Genomic DNA, 21,293 nt, shown 5'->3' on the forward strand with positions numbered 1-21,293 from the left:
TAGCATCATAAATATACATGAGATCAAAAAACAAGAATGATAAAACAATCAAATTTCCGATTAAAAAGTTCACATCATGTTAAAATATTAAGAAATACGATCTAAAATACAAAACACAATTCGCCTTCTTTTCCTGGGCATACCACAGTATCATTTGAGTCCATAATTATGATGGCAGGATTTAGTACATCAAACACATGGCTGGCCTAAACGACCTGGGTTACCAAACTTCTGTTGTCTAATCCAGAAGTAAAATAAAAATTGACTTACTGCAAAAATTATTGGATCAGACGTATCGCTCTTCAGAATTCTATACAACCCAATATTTTCTAACTCCTAGATTTAAGCAAATTGGTCGTATCCACCTCCTGCGGATCTGGCGATATTTAGTACAGAAAAACAAAATGTGTTCCTCGGATTCTTGTGCTCGACCACATGCAGGACATAATTCTGATGTTAGGTCAACAACCTGGTTGTTAAGAATCTTTTTTTTAAAAAAGCTACCAGACGAAACTTAAAAAAGAAACCTTTGGCGAATGGTGGAGAAATCAAATCCAAATAGGATTCAAACCTAGTGCAGAGCTTAAAGCTTAAGAACTGTGTTTAGAGACCATTGGTCGTTCTCACTGCATAATGCTCTGCCACGTACGCCCAGTACTTCACCTTTACTCTAAGTAATTCATCTTTGCTCACCCCCTCCGGATGATACCACAAGTTTGGCATTTCCAATACTCTACACCAATTTGCAATGTGTTTGAACCACAGTAATTTTTTAGCCCCACTAATCGTCAGGATCTCCTGTAGTGAATTGCAGTAATCAATTAGCTCAGGCATTGTCCACAAGCGCAGCCAGTACATTAACGGTTTAAACAAGGCCACATCCCAAAATCTTTTCATCCCTAAATCAAGAAATATTGGGGTCAGAGGAGTGGTAACGCACAAGTTACTACTTGTGTAACGATATATCTGTAAGAGACATTATTTAGTGACAGATTCCTTACCTTAGAATATCCCCAGACGTCAGAGTGGATCCGGAAAGTTTTTCGTTAGCAGTACCCCTGCACGTCGGTAGGTGGTGTTGTGCGGCTCCGCGCCCATTGCTGGCGTCGTAAGCGCCGAGATGACGTCACGGAGACTACTTAGGCACCACCCATGCGCCCTGACGTCAGTTCTGTACACGACTTTCCACACCAGGAACGCAGAGCCATGCCAGAAACCGACCACTGGTGCCATGAAACTAGGGCCCTGAACGGGATGACCTTAACCCTAGAAATCAGTTCGCAGAACGGGAAGGATGGGTGGGGCGGTAAGGTATCTATCACTAACTAATGTCGCTTACAGATATATCTTTACACAAGTAGTAACTTGTGCATCTGAAAGAGACACGTTAGTGATAGATTCCTTACCTTAGAATAAATACCCCAGCAATACCAACCCGGTGGTGGGTCTGTGAATAGATTACACCAGAAAGTCACGGAGAACAGAACGGCCAAAGAAGCCGTCTCTCCGGACTGTAAAGGCAGTAATGCTTGGTAAACGTGTGCAGCGAGGCTCACGTAGCCGCCTGACAAATGTCCTGCAAGGGGACGCCGTGTCCCAAGGCAGTAGTGGCTGCAGTTGCCCTGGTAGAATAGGCATGCAGCCCCCCAGGAGGCTCCTTCCTAGCCAACGAGTAACATGCTTTGATGCAGAGAACGATCCACCGAGAGATGGTCCGTTGGTGCACAGCCCGACTTTTTTTTTGAGCCCACGTAGCCAACAAAGAGCTGGTCATCCACCGGAACTGTTGCGTGCGCTTCAGGTAGAACGAGAGCGCACATTTTGGGTCCAGACGGTGGAGCCTCTCTTCCTCTTTTGAAGGATGCGGAGGCGGAAAGAAGGTGGGCAAAGTGATGGTCTGCCCGATGTGGAAGGGTGTGACAACCTTTGGCAAGAAAGAAGGACGGGTCCTTAAAACCACCTTGTCTGGATGAACAGAAAGAAAATGAGGTTTGGAAGAAAGAGCCTGGAGCTCACTCACTCGTCTGGCAGAGGTGATAGCTACCAGGAAAGCCGTCTTGAGAGTGAGAAGACGTAAAGGACAGTTATGAAGGGGCTCAAAAGGAGCGCAAATCAGATAGAGGTCAAGACAAGATTTAAGTCTCATTGAGGCATGAGGAAACGTGTGCGTAATGCCTTTCAGGAAACGGTTAACAACCGGGGACAAAGAGAGAGGGCTGATCTGGAAGCCTTAGAAATGCAGAGATGGCCGAAAGATAACCTTTAATAGTGCCCAGAGCAGAGCCCTGCTGGGCCAAGGATAATAGGAACAGAAGGACCTCAGAAAGAGGGGCATAAAGGGGATCCACAGACTTTGTTGTGCACCATGCCACAAACTTGTTCCATCGGCAGACGTATACGGTCTTAGTGGATAGACGCCTGGCTGCCAGAATGACATCACAGACTTCGAATGGAACATCGAAAGCTGTCAACTGTCGCCGCTCAATCTCCACGCATGGTGGTGGAGGCTGGACAGGTTCAGGTGGAGGACCGTCCCCTGCTACTGCGACAGAAGATCCTCCCGAAGAGGCAGACGGATCGAGGGATCGATCGCCATGCTTAGTAGCTCGGGATACCACTATCTTCGTGCCCAATCCGGAGCCACAAGGACGACTTGGGTCCGGTCGCGCCAAATCTTCTTCAGCACTCTGGGCAGAAGTAGTATAGGCGGAAAGGCGTACAACAGACCGCAACTCCACTCGCGACGAAAAGCGTCACCGAGCGAGTGCCGCCTTGGAAATTCCAACGCGCAGAACTGATGACATTGTGCATTCTCTTTGGTGGCGAATAGATCTAACAAAGGCTCTCTTCACTGCCGAAAGAGACCTTGCGCCACGTCCGAGTGCAGACGCCATTCGTGATCCATCAAGCACCGGCGGCTGAGTTTATCTGCCCTGGCGTTCAGAGAACCTGCCAGGTGTTGAACCACCAAGGTAATGCCTTGAGGTTCCAGCCATGTCCAGAGGCGCAGAGCCTCCTGACATAGGGTCCACGACCCCACCCCACCCTGTTTGTTGCAATACCACATGGCAGTGGTGTTGTCCGTGAACACCTGCACCACACTTCCTCGGACAAAGGGACGGAATGACTTCAGTGCAAGTTGGATCGCCCGAAGCTCCAAAAGGTTCATATGCAGCCGGGACTCCACCAGAGACCAGAGTCCTCTGATCTCCGCCTCTCCCAAGTGGCCTCTCCTTCCCAGGAGGGATGCATACGTCACCACTGTGTGCTCCGGTTCAGGAAGGGAGAGGGATCTTCCATTGATCCAATCGCTACTCGTGAGCCACCACTGCAATTGTCGTGCAGTGCCCTCCGAGACCTGGACATGATCAAACAGGTTGCCCCGATGCTGCGCCCACCAGAACTTCAGGTCCCACTGCAGAGCCCGCATATGCCATCTGGCATGTTGCACTAGCAGGATGCAGGAGGCCATCAGGCCCAGGAGCGGGAGGGTCATCCTGACTGAAACCCAGGATAGAGGCTGAAAGATCGGAATCATAGCCTGAATATCCCGGACTCGCTGCTCGGGAGGATAAACCCGAAACCACGTCAAATCCAGAACCGCTCCGATAAAGGGGAGCTGCTGAGAGGGACTCATGTGCGACTTCGGCACATTGATGGAGAACCCCAGGAAATGCAGGAGGTCGGCCGTAATCTGAAGGTGGGAGACGACTGCCTGGCGCGAGCCGCCTTCAAAAACCAGTCGTCGAGGTAGGGGGAAGGCTGACACCCCTGACCTGCGCAGATGAGCTGCGACCACCGCCAACACTTTCGTGAACACCCGAGAGGCGCTGGTAAGGCCGAAGGAGAGCACGGCAAACTGAAAATGCCCCGGGCCTACCGTGAACCGCAGGTAACGCAGGTGGGCCGGTAGGACAGGGATGTGAAAATATGCGTCCTGCAAGTCCAACGCTACCATCCAGTCTCCAGGGTCGAGGGCAGCCAAGACCTGAGCCAGAGTCAGCATTTTGAACCTCTCCTTCCGGAGGAAGCGGTTGACGTTCCGGAGGTCCAAGATGGGACGCAGACCCCCTTTGTCCTTCTTGGGGACCAGAAAGTAGTTGGAATAATAACCACTCCCTACTTCCGGCCTAGGAATGCACTCAGTGGCCCCCTTGGCCAAGAGGGTCGTAACTTCCTGCAGGAGAGTTGCCAAGTGTTCCCCCGACATGCGGTGGTACGGAGGTGGCATGGCTGGAGGGGTGGACTGAAAGAGAAGGGAGTAACCCTTGCGAATGATCTGCAACACCCACTTGTCCGATGTGATAGCATGCCAGTGGGGGAGGTGATGGCGGATCCTGCCACCCACTGGAGTGGGATGCTCCACAAAGCTCAGATTAGGAAGGTTTGGAGGTAGAAGCAACTGGGGCGGAGGTGGACTAACCCCCACGTTGATTCCCAGACCCGCCCCTGCGAAAGCAGAGTCCGCACTGAGGCTGGTTCTGCAGGCTTGTTGAAGGACCGTGCCTGGGCGCCCCTGCCGTGGCCACGAAAGGAACGAAAACCAGGAGTGGCTGGGCTTTTCGTGGAGATACCTAAGGACTTGGCCGTAGCCCGCGAGGCCTTAAAACGCTCCAGCGCACGGTCGGCCTCATCGCCAAACAGGCGGGTGCCATCAAAAGGCATGTCCATGAATGAGCTTTGTACATCTGGCGAGAACCCGGTAGATCTCAACCAGGCGTGGCGAGGAAGCGCCACAGTTGTAGAAATGGCTCTACCGAGTGAGTTCTCGGTGTCCAAACCACACCGAATGGCGAACTTAGCCGCATCCTTACCCTCGGCAACAGCTTGAGACAGCACAGCATGGGTCTCTTCAGGACACTGAGGCAACACCTGTGCAAAGGCATACCACACCGCGTGGGAATAGCGGCCCAAGAGGCAAGCGGTGTTCACCGACCGCAGCCCTAAGCTGGCCGAAGAGAACAACCGCTTTCCAAACTGCTCCAGCTTCTTAGAGTCCTTATCCGGCGGAGCCGTGGGAAAGGCCCTCTGGGACGTCGAAGCTTGGATGACCAGGCTCTCGGGTATAGGATGAGTGGTCAGAAAGGCAGGGTCACCCGGCGCCGGGCGATGACGCCTGGCGACATTCTTATCCACCGGTGCCCCTGTGGCTGGCCGTGACCAAGTGCCCAGTAAGACGTCAGTGAGAGCATCGTTAAATGGCAGCAGGGGCTCCAACGAAGTGGACGCCATCTGGAGCACCTCAGTGAGGAGATTAGTCTTTAGGGCCATAGTAGGGAGATCATGGTGGAGGACCTCAGCAGCCCGACGAAGCACCATCGTGTACGAAGCGCCTTCCTCCATGGTTGGCGGAGGAGAGGCAAGCCCCGGGTCACAGGAGAGATCATGGCCGCCGACCTCCCCTAACTCTTCCGCCCAGTCCTGCTCGGAGTCACACTGACGAGCAAGAGGGTCCTCGGACCCCTCCCAGACGTCCTCCGCCGTATGTGGGACAGACTGCGGCGGCAGGGCAGGGACCGGAGAAAGAACAAATGGCACCGGGAAAGGCGCAGGACGGGGCCGAACCGGCGCCGTGTCCCAATGCGGATCCCAGGTAGGAACAAAATTGTCCGAGAACCTGGGCAGGGGTGGAACAAATGGCATCCACTGCGGCACCGGCGGCGGAGCCGAGGGCGGCGCTGGGGCCGGAGCTGGCAGTGTGGGACCTTGTGGCGCCGTGGCCAGAGCCACCGGCACAGGATCCTGCGGCACCGGAGCCGCCGGCCCGACAGGATCCTGACACGGGACCGCGGGGCCCAAGGGCGCGCCCGCGGGAGCCCGAGGCCTAAACAGGCGGTCCATGGTAGCAAGAAATCTTGCACCCGTGCGGGAGTCGCCGACGGACCCGGGTAAGGTGGGTAGGCCGCGGGACTCCCAGGCTCCGAAGGAGCCGCAGGGGCAGAACCCCTGTCCCCCTCATCCGCATCCAGGGACCGACGGGGGGGACGTCGGAGAGCGACAATGCTTCTTCGACTTCTTTTTGTGTCGTCTCTTACCCGAATCCGAGGGTGAAGACTTGGAGCCCGAGGAGCGATGATGGTGGCCCCGCGAGCGTTCTCTGGGTGGCCCCTGGACCGTGAATGGCGGGGGGGCCGAGTGCCGGACCTCAAACAGCTTCCGGCGCCGCTTCCTCAAGGCCTTCAGGGCCATGGCCAAACAGTCCACATAGGCCCGGGAGTCGTGGTCGCTCTCCAGGCAGTAGAGACAGACGACGTGGGGGTCCGCCACAGACATATTGCGACGGCAGGCCCCACAAGACTTAACACCAGGCATCCCTACGGGCACCAGAGTAGACTCAAACTTACAAGAGACAAAAAGTCTCAAAAAGATAGTCAAAAAGTGACTAAGGTACGTGCACTTACCGGATCTGCGCTTACTGGCACGGAAAAAGAAAGAACTGACATCAGCGCACATGGGTGGCGCCTAAGTAGTCTTGTGACGTCATATCGGCGCTTACGACGCCAGCGACAGACGCGGAGCCGCATGACGCCACCCACCGACGCGCAGGGGTACTGCTGACAAAAATCTTTCCGGATCCAGTCTGACGCCTGGGGATATTCTAAGGTAAGGAATCTATCACTATCGTGTCTCTTTCAGATAGGTACTGAAACAAGTGACCTAACAAAGATGTTTTCACATACCATCAATTTATAGGTTTTTGTGTAACCCCATATCTCAGCTCAATACAATGCGCCACTTTGGGCTTTTGCAAGGTAGACCTCTAATGCTGGGGTCAGTGGCCGAATTCGTGACTGTCTGAAGAACCTCAATATTGACTTTGAACTATGACATAGGGTAAGGTAACTTCTGTCTAATTGTTGCTCCCATCCAATTGAGTCAGTTAAGCTTATCCCCAGGTAGTCAAAGCTTTTTACCCTCTCAAGTGGTTCGGCTGCGATCCTGATTGTTTGCGTTTTTCCCTTCCCCATCCCAAAGACCATAAATTTTGTTTTCGCAACATTGAGTTCCAAACCCCTGTCCTTACAGAAAACCATAAATGTATCTTCTGAATTTTGTAGGCCCATTGGTGTTGTGGAGATGAATAGGGAATCATCTGCAAAGAGCAGGATCGGCACTTTCTTACCATTCAAGATGGAAGAATCATTCCTGCATTCCATACGCCTATTGTCCACTTCGTTTAAGAACAGGGAAAACAAAGTGGGAGCGAGTACGCACCCCTGACGCACCCCACGATATAAGGAAATCTTGTCTGTTAGTTCATTATTTTCCTCGATTGTACATGGACATAATTGTCTTCGTGCAATCTTGATATCAGGTTTACCAGATTAGTTGGAGAACCTAAATCTAGCATAACTCTCCATAACATCTTGCAGGGCACAGGATCAAACGCAGCCCTCGGATCAACGAATGCTAGATATAATTTGTTTCTTTAGCAACACATACTTCCACGTGAGTAAAGTGAATCTGAAGGCCTGGTCACATGTACTTCTCTTGGATTGAAAGCCCGCTTGATAGGAAGACAAGATCGCATTGTAATCTATCCAAACTTGGAGTTTATCTAGGACTTGACTTGCAAAACTCTTTTGCAAATTATCGATCAAGCTGATCAATCTATAGTTTGAGGGGATCGAGGCATCTCCCTTTTTATATATCGTAATTATCTCGGCCAGGTGTTGGAATATAGCCTCCAACTTATATACAATTTGACAAAAGATTTATGTAAAGAGTTCACACCATAGGTTTAGATTTATATAAATCGCCTAGTATCCGGTCAGGCCCAGGGGCTTTTCCTGCTGTCAGTCTGTTGGAGCTGCACGGTTCTGGTTTTGTCCTGGTGCCTTAACACTCTGAGGAGAGACACATCTGACCTTCCTGAGCACAAGTACCTCCGCCTAGTCCTTTGCGGTGTCGGTCGAGCAGGGGAGCGGCTGGGCTGTGGACGGAACTCTACTTGTCAGTGCCTGCAAACGAGTAGCTCCTCTACTCCACGGGAGACTGTAGGTGTTTTTTGAAGTGCTGGCAGGCAACCCAAGCCTTTGGTAATCCACTCTATTGAGACTGTTGAGAGTTGCGAGCAGGCAGGGTTTTGCACCAGAAGTTATTAGCTCTTCTTGCCAAGCAGTGACTCTTCTTCATCCTTCTCTTGATTCGTTGAATCTCAGTCCTTGGGTTGAGGGGTGCCACCTAAATACTCAATTTAGGGGTGTTATGGGGAGTGACAGGTAGTAGGCAATCGGTTACCAACTTTTAGGGTGTCTACACCCTCTATATGATCACTTCCTATGGGAAGTGGGGACAACCCAGACCTTAGAATGCCAATTCCGTCCAAATCAAGATGGAGGAATCTGAAAAGTGGGGTCCACATCGCCTAGTCCACATAAGGCACACCTCCTAATCTTACTAATTTTCACACCTGTCTTGCTGCCAAACAATGGGGTCAGGACAGGGGGGTGGGTAGCTCCACAATCTAGAGAGACCTGGGTAGCATAATGAAGGCAGCAGGGCCTTTGAAACTTCCCGCCCTGGAAGGCAGTTCCTGCTTGGATGAGATGTGAGCATCTAATCCTAAAGCAAGCTTTGTACCTGACCTCCGAGAGCGAAGACTCTCACCTAAGGGGTCAGAAACTTGTATAGAGTGGCTGGCAGGTCGAGACCAGTCATCAAACACACTAAGGATCAGTAGGTTTTCAGGGGCACCTCTAAGGTCCCCTTAGGGTGCATTTATTAATAAATCCGGCTCTGGCATCAGTGTGTGTTTATTGAGATGAGGTGTTTGGCAGCAAACACCTTGGGGTAGAGTGAGGCTATCATGTAGATGGGAAACTCGTACTGACGAGTAACCAGCCAATGTACTCGGTATGGCTTCCCTGTGCACTGGCGGTATCTAAGGGTGAACTTAGATGTCACCAGGACACATTCACTCATGTAGATATGCCCACACATGTGTACAGTGAACCCTGCCTTAGGGCTGTTAGGCCTGCTGTAGAGGTGACTTACCTACACGACATGCAGTGCCGAGCAGGCATGGCACACCGGGATGTGTCAGTCTATGGTGCAAAAAGGACTAAGCCTTTTGCTGGCGTGAGCACTTTACAATAGGTTGTGCCAGCAGCCATTCATGATTTTTTATCAGGTTAACTGAAAATATAATCCAAGGAACAAAAATTTCATCCAATTGATTTATTCATATGAAAAGCATACTTGTATTCAGTATCTTTTACGTAAATGATGCTCATAATTGCTGGGAAAAATCATCCAGTATAATATGTTCTTGACATTTTAACATTGTACCCAATGCATTTCGGGTCCGATTGAACCCTTCTTCAGGGGTATTCTTAAAGGTCGAAATTACTAGAAAAACAAAAGAAGCAAAAGAAGCAATTCAATCAATGCTCCTCATAATCAGTTGAAAAACAAGAGATCAAAAGTTAATGTCGTAACTTACTCAAGTATTACAAACATGCGATGAGTAAAGAGCTCGTTTGTTGATTTTTAACACCTAAACCTTAGAAAAGTGTCTGCAAAAAATGGCTGTGGTTCTGTAAAGTGAAAGTTGTGTTAAGAATAGTCCCTTGTTAAAATTAAAGCTCAAAGTCTAAAATTCAACTCACTCTGTAAAACACCGTGACTCATCTTTAAGTTAAGGAAGTGCTCGTGACAAACTCATACACGAATCAAAATGGGTGCATACTAAAACAAATCAACATTTCACCCGTCAACCTGGCGAAGAAAAATAATGTGAACTCGGGAGTAGAAAAATAATGTGAACTCGGGAGTAGAAACAGGCTCACAAGGCGACATTGCGTAACCTAGCCTGTTTCTATTTCCTTTGCACTTTACAATATCCGTTTTCCATTTCTACTATTTATACCACGCAAGCACGCCATCTGCTATTGACGCGGCTCTGGCAGTGACGTGTTTCCGTTAGACACGGGTTCAGCTTTTCACCGGGTATGTTTACGGGCTCTCTCCCGAGTTCACATTATTTTTCTTCGCCAGGTTGACGGGTGAAATGTTGGTTTTGTTTTAGTATGCACCCATTTTGATTTGTGTACGAGTTGGTCACGAGCACTTCCTTAACTTAAAGATGAGTCACGGTGTTTTACGGAGTGAGTTGAATTTTAGACTTTGAGCTTTAATTTTAACAAGGGACTATTCTTAACACAACTTTCACTTTCCAGAACCACAGCCATTTTTTGCAGACACTTTTCTAAGGTTTAGGTGTTAAAAATCAACAAACGAGCTCTTTACTCATCGCATGTTTGTAATACTTGAGTAAGTTACGACATTAACTTTTGATCTCTTGTTTTTCAACTGATTATGAGGACCATTGATTGAATTGCTTCTTTTGCTTCTTTTGTTTTTCTAGTCATTTTGACCTTTAAGAATACCCCTGAAGAAGGGTTCAATCGGACCCGAAATGCATTGGGTACAATGTTAAAATGTCAAGAACATATTATACTGGATGATTTTTCCCAGCAATTATGAGCATCATTTACGTAAAAGATACTGAATACAAGTATGCTTTTCATATGAATAAATCAATTGGATGAAATTTTTGTTCCTTGGATTATATTTTCAGTTAACCTGATAAAAATCATGAATGGCTGCTGGCACAGCCTATTGTAAAGTGCTCACGCCAGCAAAAGGCTTAGTCCTTTTTGCACCATAGACTGGCAGTTTACCCAAGTCGCCATTGGATAGGCGTCACAGCGTTCAGAGCACAACTTTAAAAAACGTGTTACTTTGGATTGAACATTTATATTAGTGTGCACGTTGGCTTTCGTTTCGTTTTGTATTACACCGGGATGTGTGCCATGTAGACTTCGTTTTTCTCTGCACGAAGACACGCAGGCTACAAAGGCAGTTTATATGAGCTTGTTTAGGGGTCCCTTTGGGTGGCACAATTTGTGCTCAGGACGTAGGAACCCTCTTTAGGTCAAATCTCTAGGTAACGTGGGTACCATTTACTAGGGGCTTACATGAAGCCCAATGTGGTGCCGATTGCGGAACAATGGTACAGTTTTAGGGAAAGAACACTGGTGCTGGGGACCAGATTAGCGGGAACCCAGCACGCTTTTGGTCAAAGCCGCATCAGATACCAGGGAAAAAGTGGGGGTACCCAGGTCAAAAGGGGCAATTTCCTACAGTCCCCCACTCCCTCTCACCAGCACCAATGACTGTTGAGTTTAGCAACTTTCTGGCGACTGTCTATTTTACACATGGCTTTGAAAAATAGTTTATTGGTATCCTTTCTGCTTAATCTTCTTTCATCCCATTTACCAGTCTTGGACACTTTGCTACAAATTTTGCATGCTTTGTCAACCTGCATTGGAGTGGTTTATATACATTTAATGGGAGGACTGATCTGTTGCGTATGGTAAATGTTGTGATGCTAAACGTGCGCTTTAACCCGAAGAATTGCAGAAATGTGGACAAGCAGATACCAGATTATTGGAAGATTTTTATTTTTCCCTACTTTTGACATCCTGTTGTGGCAGACATTATTTGTAACATTGTGTAATGGTATTTTTGTATAACACAATTATTTTTGTTTTTTAAAGGCAAAGATCTTTGCATTCTACACCATTAAAGTATTGCTGGGTGTATTTTATACTTCACATGCAAGGTAAAATTATTGTTAAAACTCCCAATATTACACATGCAACACTTTGGTTGGAATAGGCATCTGGCCCATGAAAACAATTATGAATCACAAGCAGCACCAAGCAAAATGGTGGATAATGCCAATAGGACTCAGAGTGCCACAGTGCCACAGTGCCACTCACTCACGTCCTCCAAATCTTACCCTGCTCTTCCTCCACAACTATCCCCTCAAAGGCAGCTGCTCCTCCGTGAACTTTCTTTCCCACCTTGCTTTTTTTCTATTTTACGGAGTTTTATATAGCGCGAACTTGACCCGAATGTATCGGGTATCTATCAGAGCGCTTTAAATAGCACCAGTTGTATTACATGAGGACACATCTTTGTTAGGCACAGGGAGATTAAGTGATTTGCCAAGAATCACAGGATGTTCAGCGTCATTGCCGAGACTCAAATCCGGTTCCCCAGATTCGAGGTCGACCGTCCTAGCCATTAGGCCAACTCCTCTCCCTATCCATGTCTTTGCTGCTTCAGGCACTTCTTCCTACCCCACATATTCCCTTTGCAGAACCACACCATCTCCAAACTCATCGCACACACCCCTGTAAGCTAAGACGTGAGTCAACCAAAAGCCCCACAACTAATCTGACTTCGAACTCTCCTAATTCCCTTCCCTGTCAAAGTTTAGAGGAAGAAACTACTAGAGTCTGTGAAGACAGGGCTTAAACACAGGTGTTCAACAGCAACACCTCCTATATCACTGTCTTTCACTGTCTCATTAGGTTGTACAGTCACAGAAGCCTTTGATTGTAGTTATGGTCCACAAGCTAAGCACTCTGATTTGGGTACCAAGACCTAACTAATCCTCTGAGGGCACAACAACCTTTGAAAAAGTGCTACACTATCTACTACGGCACTCACCATAGGCAAAAATAAAACCAAGTTACTGGTCAATGAGACAGAGCTTAACATAGCAGAATATCTCAAGGTGGTCAAAACCCCAGAGCACAAACAATCACTACATAAAGACAAGAGTGGCTGAGGTTTTCTGACCGATCAAGGTAGAAACCTGGAGATGATGGAATCTACCAAGAGTATGACTCTTAAGTAGAGACCATAAGACACTTTGTTCTAAACTGCTCAGGTGAGAAACAAATTTCCGACAGTTCCAAGGAAAGAAAAATGCCCTTGCTTATAAAAAGAAAATGGTGCCTTGTGATGGCTACTAGAAACATCAGAGTGGAATACAAACAACCTAATAAAATCAACTTCAAAATTGCTGAGGAAGTGGCCTGTGACAAATCAATTGATGTACTTAAGATCTCTACAATGGAAACATTAATTTGACTTGTCATGCCAATGAAGTGTCTTGTAGTGAATTGACAAAGGTAAAAAGTGAGAACACAATGTGAATTTTGAAGACCAATATGTAGACGGTATGCAGATAGTATAACATTCTAGACACTCAGAATATTCTATTGCGGATACATGCACGTCTATGCCGTTGAACATTTTGGTAAACATTATTAGTCGTAATCAATACTGGAGCAGTGCAATTTTGGCTCCACCCTTACACGTCACAAATATGCATATATATGTGCACTTAGCACTACATACTTGTGTGTCCTAATGATATTAATGTACAGTGTTGCACTTGAACTCAGTACTGATGTGCATTCACTGTAGAACTGGGATTCATATATATACTGTGTGCCTTAACATTATTAAGAATAATAAATACTACTTAAGACACTTGATAAAAATCATTTTCACACTATTTAAACATAATAACTTTAGAAGCCAGAGAAATCTATATAAATGCGTGTACAAATGTTTTCGCATTGGTATTCATAATTTAGTTCTTAGTCACACTTGCATTCGTGCATTTAAAGTTATTTCACATTTACTGAAATGTAACAAGAATCAACTTACTGACAGTTCTTATTCCTTTGTATGTGCACACGCATATTACATATGCACCATTGAGTTATTATGTAAAGTTACCATGTCTAGGCCTGAATTTGTCTGCTTGCATGATTTTTCCCTCGAAGGTACGTTCACATGGTTTGTTAGTTTGAAAATAGATTTAACTCTGTATGAGCGGTATAGAGCCTAAGAAGACCTTGATAAGGAACATAGAGAGCCAGATTGTTAACTGACAGGCTCCATTCATCAATGTTTCGAGGAGCTCCAGGTACCCAAGAACGATGTTCTCGGGGCAGCCCTATGAGAGTTTGTTAATGTAGCAGATCGCAGTGTGAAGATGGAAAGGACGATGCAGCTCCTGATGGTGTGATCAATGGGTGTTATAATATCACAAAAAAGAGAGGTAAGGGAGAGATTGAGCCTTCTCTGACTCCCCTAACTAACGTATCAAACTCACTACACAGAGAAGAACTACGCACAAAACTTATTAGTCACCGGTTATTATGATAGTGAAGAACACTGTACTATCCCTACTATCAAAAAAACCTCGAGTATTTTTTAGAAGGAAAAGACATTACTCTTTTAATACTGCCCTCACACACTTTGCAGTGTCATGCTTCATCATTGGGCCGCGTCGAACGCCCCCGTGCAGACCAACACAGTGGGCGGAGCGCAATGTTTTTTGAGATGAAGGATAAAGTGGTGAGGTAACAGAGAGGAAAAGGGAGTTAGACAAATAACACAAATAGTGACTACAAAAACAAAGCAAGGACAATATTCCCTAAAGAAGGGACCACAAAAGTGCAGACATATATAATAAAACTATCTAGGAGGGGACTATCTTTAATTTTATTCCTGTCACCCCCTGACAGGATTAAAAATGAATAATCGGGATTAATTCGGGGAGGTAAAGGCCCCTAAATCCCTGCTGCTATTACCAACATGTTTCTGCCCAAATCAAACGCTCATAAGAGTTGCGCTGGCATTCATCAGGGTGTTGGTCCCTTGGTTTTTTTTGGTCTACCCCCAGCTAGGGGATTCGTTACCTTCTACTGACAAACAGCCGATTGCCATTTATGCTTCTGTACTCTGAATAATTTCCGAGAGCGAACAATTATAAGGGTTTATTGGAAAATCTCCAAACCCGGGACCGGTGAGGGACCGTGGTCCTATAGTCACACTTACTCCAAGAACGCACGGCACTCTTCGTCCCCACAGAGGTCCTCCGTCGAGCAGAAACATGTTGGTAATAGCAGCAGGGATTTAGGGGCCTTTACCTCCCCAAATTAATCCCGATTATTCATTTTTAATCCTGTCAGGGGGTGACAGGAATAAAATTAAAGATAGTCCCCTCCTAGATAGTTTTATTATATATGTCTGCACTTTTGTGGTCCCTTCTTTAGGGAATATTGTCCTTGCTTTGTTTTTGTAGTCACTATTTGTGTTATTTGTCTAACTCCCTTTTCCTCTCTGTTACCTCACCACTTTATCCTTCATCTCAAAAAACATTGCGCTCCACCCACTGTGTTGGTCTGCACGGGGGCGTTCGACGCGGCCCAATGATGAAGCATGACACTGCAAAGTGTGTGAGGGCAGTATTAAAAGAGTAATGTCTTTTGCTTCTAAAAAATACTCGAGGTTTTTTTGATAGTAGGGATAGTACAGTGTTCTTCACTATCATAATAACCGGTGACTAATAAGTTTTGATCAATGGGTGTTACCCAAGATTTGTGTGGTATAAACTAGAGTTCTCACAGGTTGATGTTGGGCACTTTTCCCTTGGACTTTGGGGGGTAAATTCCTCAATGCTTAATTAGCCCTTTTACTCTTTGCTGAAGTGTGGCTTAAGCTAACACTTATTTCCCGGTCCCTGGAAGAGTCTTGACCGAACTTCTGAAATGCTGATACCTTCCCACAACTTCCCGCATTATTCCTCCATTCCTGGATCTCCGACCTTTTGAGATCCTTTTAGGCTTAACCATCCTCTTTAGTTTTAGTCTCTAAATTAGATGACTTTAAAACTTTACTCATGTTTAGGAGAGAAGATCAAAGACTCTTCTCTGAGCACCAAATTCGGCTGTTAAATCTTTGTAATACTGTGACTGAACTTTTTGTGTGCCTCATTCTGATACACCGGAACTTCAGGAAGTTTGGCTATCCAGTTGTTATTCTGTATCTTTATAGCATGATATTGATATTAATGTACATTATTCTGACTTTTAACTTGCATAAAAAAACCTTGACATTATGTACTGATTCCTGGTCCTTGTTGGTGTAGCCAAATGGGTTACACTGTTAATTAAATAGTTTGACCAAGTGAAAACTCCCCATCACCTCTCAGTCGCACACCAAGATCCATAGGATAACAATGGTAAGAGGGTTGGCCCAGCGCTGGATCAACACCAAGGTGAGAAAACAGATCAATAAGTATCCACCACAATCATTTGGACACAATTTTATATAGGTATCCAACTGTCATAAAAACAAACCATTTAACACCCAGAGAGGTTTAAAATTAACAAACAGCTTTTAGTCCATTATATCATGTAACTACCACTGTGTGAAGAACGTGCACATACCCATTAGTGATAGATCTTTAATAATCAGTGTACTTGCATTCATAATCAAATTCTGATAACCAATTAAATATTCAAATATGCAGTAAAACAACTCTTTTTCATTTCTGGAAACATCAGCATTTCGGGGGTTATGTGGTATGGCTGAAGCAATAGCAATGAATTTTACATAGTTACCCACTAGAGCCTTTCAATGCGTCAAGTTAGTACATACCTGAAAACGTTCCCACGTAGTGCAGAATGCACGTACTCAAACGCCTCAGGCAGCTGCTGTCCCATTAGTCATTCTCATCTCTTACTTTCACTACTTTCAGCACCAATCAAAGGCCTTGAAAAAAAGGTAAGAAAGTCATATATAAAGATAGGCACTATCAAATATACACAACACATTTGATGGCTTACATTTTGAATCCATACAAAAGAACACTTCCACCCCTCCGACCTCTGCTCCTATTCTTATTTTGAGTGCAGTTACACCTGAATTTCAGGAGATATCAAAAACTTGCAGAACAGAATAAACTTCTTAAATTGCTTGAAATGCAACATAAATTGTACGCACATACACACAATCTTAACGGAAAATTAGCCAGATGGATGAATCGAGCAGTTCACTACCAACAAAACTAGACTTGCTGACGACCTCAGCTCATAAAGTCTTACACCACAAGCAGGGCAGGAGTCGGGGGTACACGCATGTGGACGGCGTCCAACCACTTTTTTCACAGGGTGAACGCCGTCCACCCTGCCAAGAATTTGGGCCCCACTGAATAATGTGCTGAACTCGTCAGTGTAATTTCCAAACACCGGGACACTTTCAGCAGCGCCTGCACGTTGTTGTCTGTTTTCCATCTGCAACAAGCAACAACAGGGCAGTCAGGAGCCTCACACCTGATGCAAATGAAGTGGAGGGGAAACAAAGGCTCACACCTTGTTAGCATGTCACACATACTTAAGAGGCAGCTTTGCGCTTTGTTCAGTCCCTGTTTAGGAGATATGCATGCACTGTAAGAATGTCAGATGTGTTGGTCTTTCCCAGTATTTACACAAGGCAAATTGCATTTATATAGAGTTTCCTTCCCCTGAGGAGGCGTTGAAATAATTTTTAAGTACCACTATTTTGTCTTGATAAGCCCTACTCATCCCAATGCAGGGTGTCAGAGCGCTTTACATCAACACATGCATATTACATGTACAATAAATTATATATGTTTGTAAATGAATGTACAGGATGTGTTAAACTGGGGGATTGCAAGGTGTAGAAGTCACATATCTTCCATAGCTCACTGTGCTATTATCCTCGCAATGCGCTCAAAGGTACACATGATAGACCTGCTAAACATATATGTGAGGGCTTTAGATCTGACGTCACTTCTTGTGATGCCACTTCCTGTGAAGTTGTGGCTTGTGATGCCACTTTCTATGATGTCAATTCCTGTGATGCCATGTGTTATGTCATGCTCCGTGATGTCATGCGTGCCGTGATGTCATGTCATGCGCGCCGTGATGTCACTTGCATACTGCCTAACTAGGTTAGTCCGCCCACTACTTGTTTTAGGACTTGTGCCCTGACCACACGGTACAACACTTGGGAACGTCGGATGTAGTATTATGGGAGGTTGCAAGGAGTGAATGGACATTCCAGACCCGGTGTGGTCTTGTTGCTTGCAATCGGTTAGGCAAGTGATTTGGAATGCGCGGTTCAGACTTATCCAGTTTCAATACCTACATCATGCGTACCCGACCCCGCAAAAAGATTGGGCAGATGTATCAGGGGCAGTTTGCGAGTGCCGTAGGTGTGGGGTAGTCGAGGCATATTTTGTACATATGGTGTGGTCATGTGCAGAGATATCTTCCTTCAGGCAGCAGGTCACGCAGTTGAGAACGGAGATTACCGAATGCTTGTTTCTCCCGGACCCACGTCAATAACACTTTTTAAAAAGACCAAAAAAAACAAAGGGCCTGGTGCGGTTCTAGAATTTGGCGCTGATATTAGCGAAGCGTAGTATCTATGGCGCTACCCAATCAGTAGGTGTCGTGTTGAAATGTGCAAGTGGGCCGTAGCTGAACTGGCAGTACTCAGGAGGTTGCGCACCAAGGAGGGGTGGGAGGGGGATCTGTTACGTTGCTTGGAAACCTACCTGGAACAGTTAAGCGATACACTCGGATGAACGTCCTCCAGGATGTTTCAAGGGACCAAACAGGGAATTGCAAAGGACAGTGGCAACATCTACTGTGCCGGACATTTCTTGTATGAAGAGATGTGTGGAGGGGGGGGGGCTTTGATCAAGGGCTCTAACGGGGTGCCCCACAAGCACAGGGGTATAATTGGATATACTGAAATCAGATTAAGACATCAGGGTGGGAACAGGGGCTGCATGGGGGTAGAACTGTAGGAGTAGGGTAGGACACACATGGTTGATTATGTTTATTGCACTGCGCATGTTGAAATATGAAACTAACTGACCTACCGCCTCCAATCCGGAGTATTATTGTTATACGTGCAATGTGGATTTGCTTGATCCCTGAAAATAAACATATACATTAAAAATATAATTTTTTTTAAAAGGGCGGATGCAATGAGCTTCTTGGAGTATGGTGGACACAATTTCTTAGAATGGCAGGTGGTACAGTACTGCACTATTGTAGAGAACCAATTTCGCAGAAAAAAAAACATGAAGGTCAAGATACTTGACCTTTTCATACCATAAAAACTAAACTACACCAGAACATATGGAGCCACTAACATCTGACACACTACATCTTTGCTCACCCATGAAAATGGCTGAAGACTTGTCACCCTGCTATTTGGCGCCCTCCAGGGGACGAATACATCTGATTATCCAGCACTCAGAGAACGATGGGTCCACAGTATCGGGCAGGAATTAACTTATAGAAAGTGGAAGAATGCCTTAGTAAATGTCAAGCAAGTATCAAGGAACCCCGTCTTAAATATAAACAATTCAAACCTGTGCATTGTACCTATCCAACACTGAAACAACTCAACTACATGTTCCCGGAGGCAAAGCCGAACGAACTACCCTCAGTGCCATTGCCCAAAGCCAAATTTCTACCACAAGGTATGAGTTTGCCTGATGATCACGAGGTTATGGTCAGAGACAACTGCCATCCTGGTGGAAATCACAGACAGACACCTGGTGGTGGATCTCTTTATGTGCCGGTTGAGCATGGCGCCACACACCAAGAAGAACAAATATGTGTTGTGCTTTATAGACCTAGCGTATGTCCTGGCCAATAGACTAATAGCAATGACTTGGAAGACCCCTACTGAGTCATCAAAAGGTGAACGTTGAGATTACGGTATGGAGCTCCTTGAGCACGAGGCGCGATTAATTCCCCCCCCCCCCCCCCCCGTAGATGAGGCACACATACTTGACATATTGCCCTAAGTTAAGCCAGAATGCTCTGTACCAAGTTACCAGCGGGTGAGCACATGTTAATTCAGGGTTCACTTGTGCCTTAACCCGACTAGGATTGTGAATGCTATCCAAGACCAATTTGGGTTTTAAATTCTCCCGATTGGCCTTTTTGCTTTTCTTTAAATTCATTCCTACTCAACCTGTTTGACTGTGTCTGTGGCCTCACCTGAGAAGATGGAGTTTGAGCTGGCTAGCATAAAATCCTACACTGTGGCCCAGCTCATGAAGTTCTGTAAGGACAGGAGAAATCCAGCAAAGAGGACCCATAGGAAGGTGGAGCTGCTTAAGGCCCTGATGGCCTGGGCAGAAGTCCACCAGTCATTGACTGGAGTCCTGCTGAGACATGTGGGCTAATTCTCACAAGGCTTTTTCTTGTATAACCCTCACCCACCAGGTTTACCCCTTGTTGGCAAGCTTCATCACTGGTTTGTTTCCGTTCTGCTGCAGAACAGGGTGTGCTGCTACCTGTGACTTACACTGGAGCACTGTATAATCTACACAAAATGATGGGATGGATAAGAGTTGGAGGGATTCTTTAGAGGTTAAAAATACTTGTTTTGTAGATAAACTTGGTTTCTATTCAGTCCTTCAGAAGGTATGATTAAAAAGGGGAAGAACAGTAGAAAATATGTTTGGATTTAAAGATCCTACTTTCTAAACGGTCAACAGGTTTCAAACCAACCTTCCCTGTGGCGTTCGTAAGGACCAAAGAATACACTCCCCGAGACCACTCCTAGTTCAAACTTACAAGAAAATGCAAAGTGTTACGATTTCGCACAGTCTGCATGCGCTTACACCAGTGTGTGAATATTGGTGATGCAATCCCTGGTTACCAGACCAGATGAAACTTTGATACAAGTGGGACTACAGGCTCGCCTTGTCACCGGAAAACCTATGAAGCAATAATATTGCTATCTATATGTATATATATATATAAAAACCGTAACACCAAGCAGGTGTAAGGTTCATTTGCGCATGCAGAGTGTGTGAAGTCATAACACTTTGCATTTTCTAATAAGTTTGAACTAGGAGTGCTCATACGAAGTGTATTAATTGGTCCCGACGAAAGCCACAGGGAAGGGTGGCTTGAAAACATAGACCGTTTAGAAAGTAAGATCATTAAATCCAAACACTTTCTACTGTTCTTCCTCATTTTAATCATATCATCATAAAGATGGAATAAAACCAAGGTTTCCTACTAGACAGGTATTTTTAACCTCTAAAGAACCCCTTCATCTTCTATCCCCCATCATTTTGTGTAGACTATACAGTGCTCCCATGTAAGTCCCGGGAAGCAGCACGCCCGTTTCGCAGCAGAACGGGAAGAACCCAATGATGAAGCCTGCCACAAAGGGGTAACCTTGGTGTGAGGGTTCTACAACAAAAAGCCTTGTGCTTTTTTCAAATAGGAGAATTGGCCCACTTGTCTGAGTAGGACTTCAGTATTTTTTATGTACTTGCAAATAAGGTTGAGCCCTCCTCTGTAATACCTCGTCCCCCCATCTTTAAATAAACACCGGTCATTGACTATAGCAGCAGCAGGAGAGGGTGTGATGGACATAGAAGAAGAGGATTTAAATACCAGTACTAAGGGGAAAGGGCCTTGAGAGGACCTTCCTTCGATTACCACTGCAGTTGAGGGGAATGGCTTAACAAACTCCCCCCCCCCCCCTTACTGAGTTGATACTTGATCCCTACAAAGGAAGCATTGTGTCTTCCAGGGACCTGAGCCCAGAGTAGTTGGAGGACA

At 46.1% G+C, this 21,293-nt stretch overlaps 1 protein-coding gene across 8 annotated transcripts in view; it reads right to left on the reverse strand.

Annotated features, from left to right (window-relative positions):
• MSANTD3 (Myb/SANT DNA binding domain containing 3) overlaps positions 1 to 21,293 on the reverse strand; it is a 324,673-nt gene that overhangs the window by 258,868 nt on the left and 44,512 nt on the right. For 7 of the 8 annotated variants that reach the window (XM_085606797.1, XM_085606803.1, XM_085606801.1 and 4 more), the window contains one exon: positions 16,321 to 16,434. In XM_085606797.1, the coding sequence (XP_085462923.1) occupies positions 16,321 to 16,385 (65 nt within the window). In that variant the 5' untranslated portion in view covers positions 16,386 to 16,434. Of the gene's footprint in view, positions 1 to 16,320; positions 16,435 to 18,876; positions 18,996 to 21,293 lie in introns of those variants that run through there. The other variant, XM_085606799.1, reaches the window with a different exon arrangement.

Source organism: Triturus cristatus, chromosome 5_2, assembly GCF_964204655.1.
Source record: "Triturus cristatus chromosome 5_2, aTriCri1.1, whole genome shotgun sequence".
NCBI lineage: Eukaryota > Metazoa > Chordata > Amphibia > Caudata > Salamandridae > Triturus > Triturus cristatus.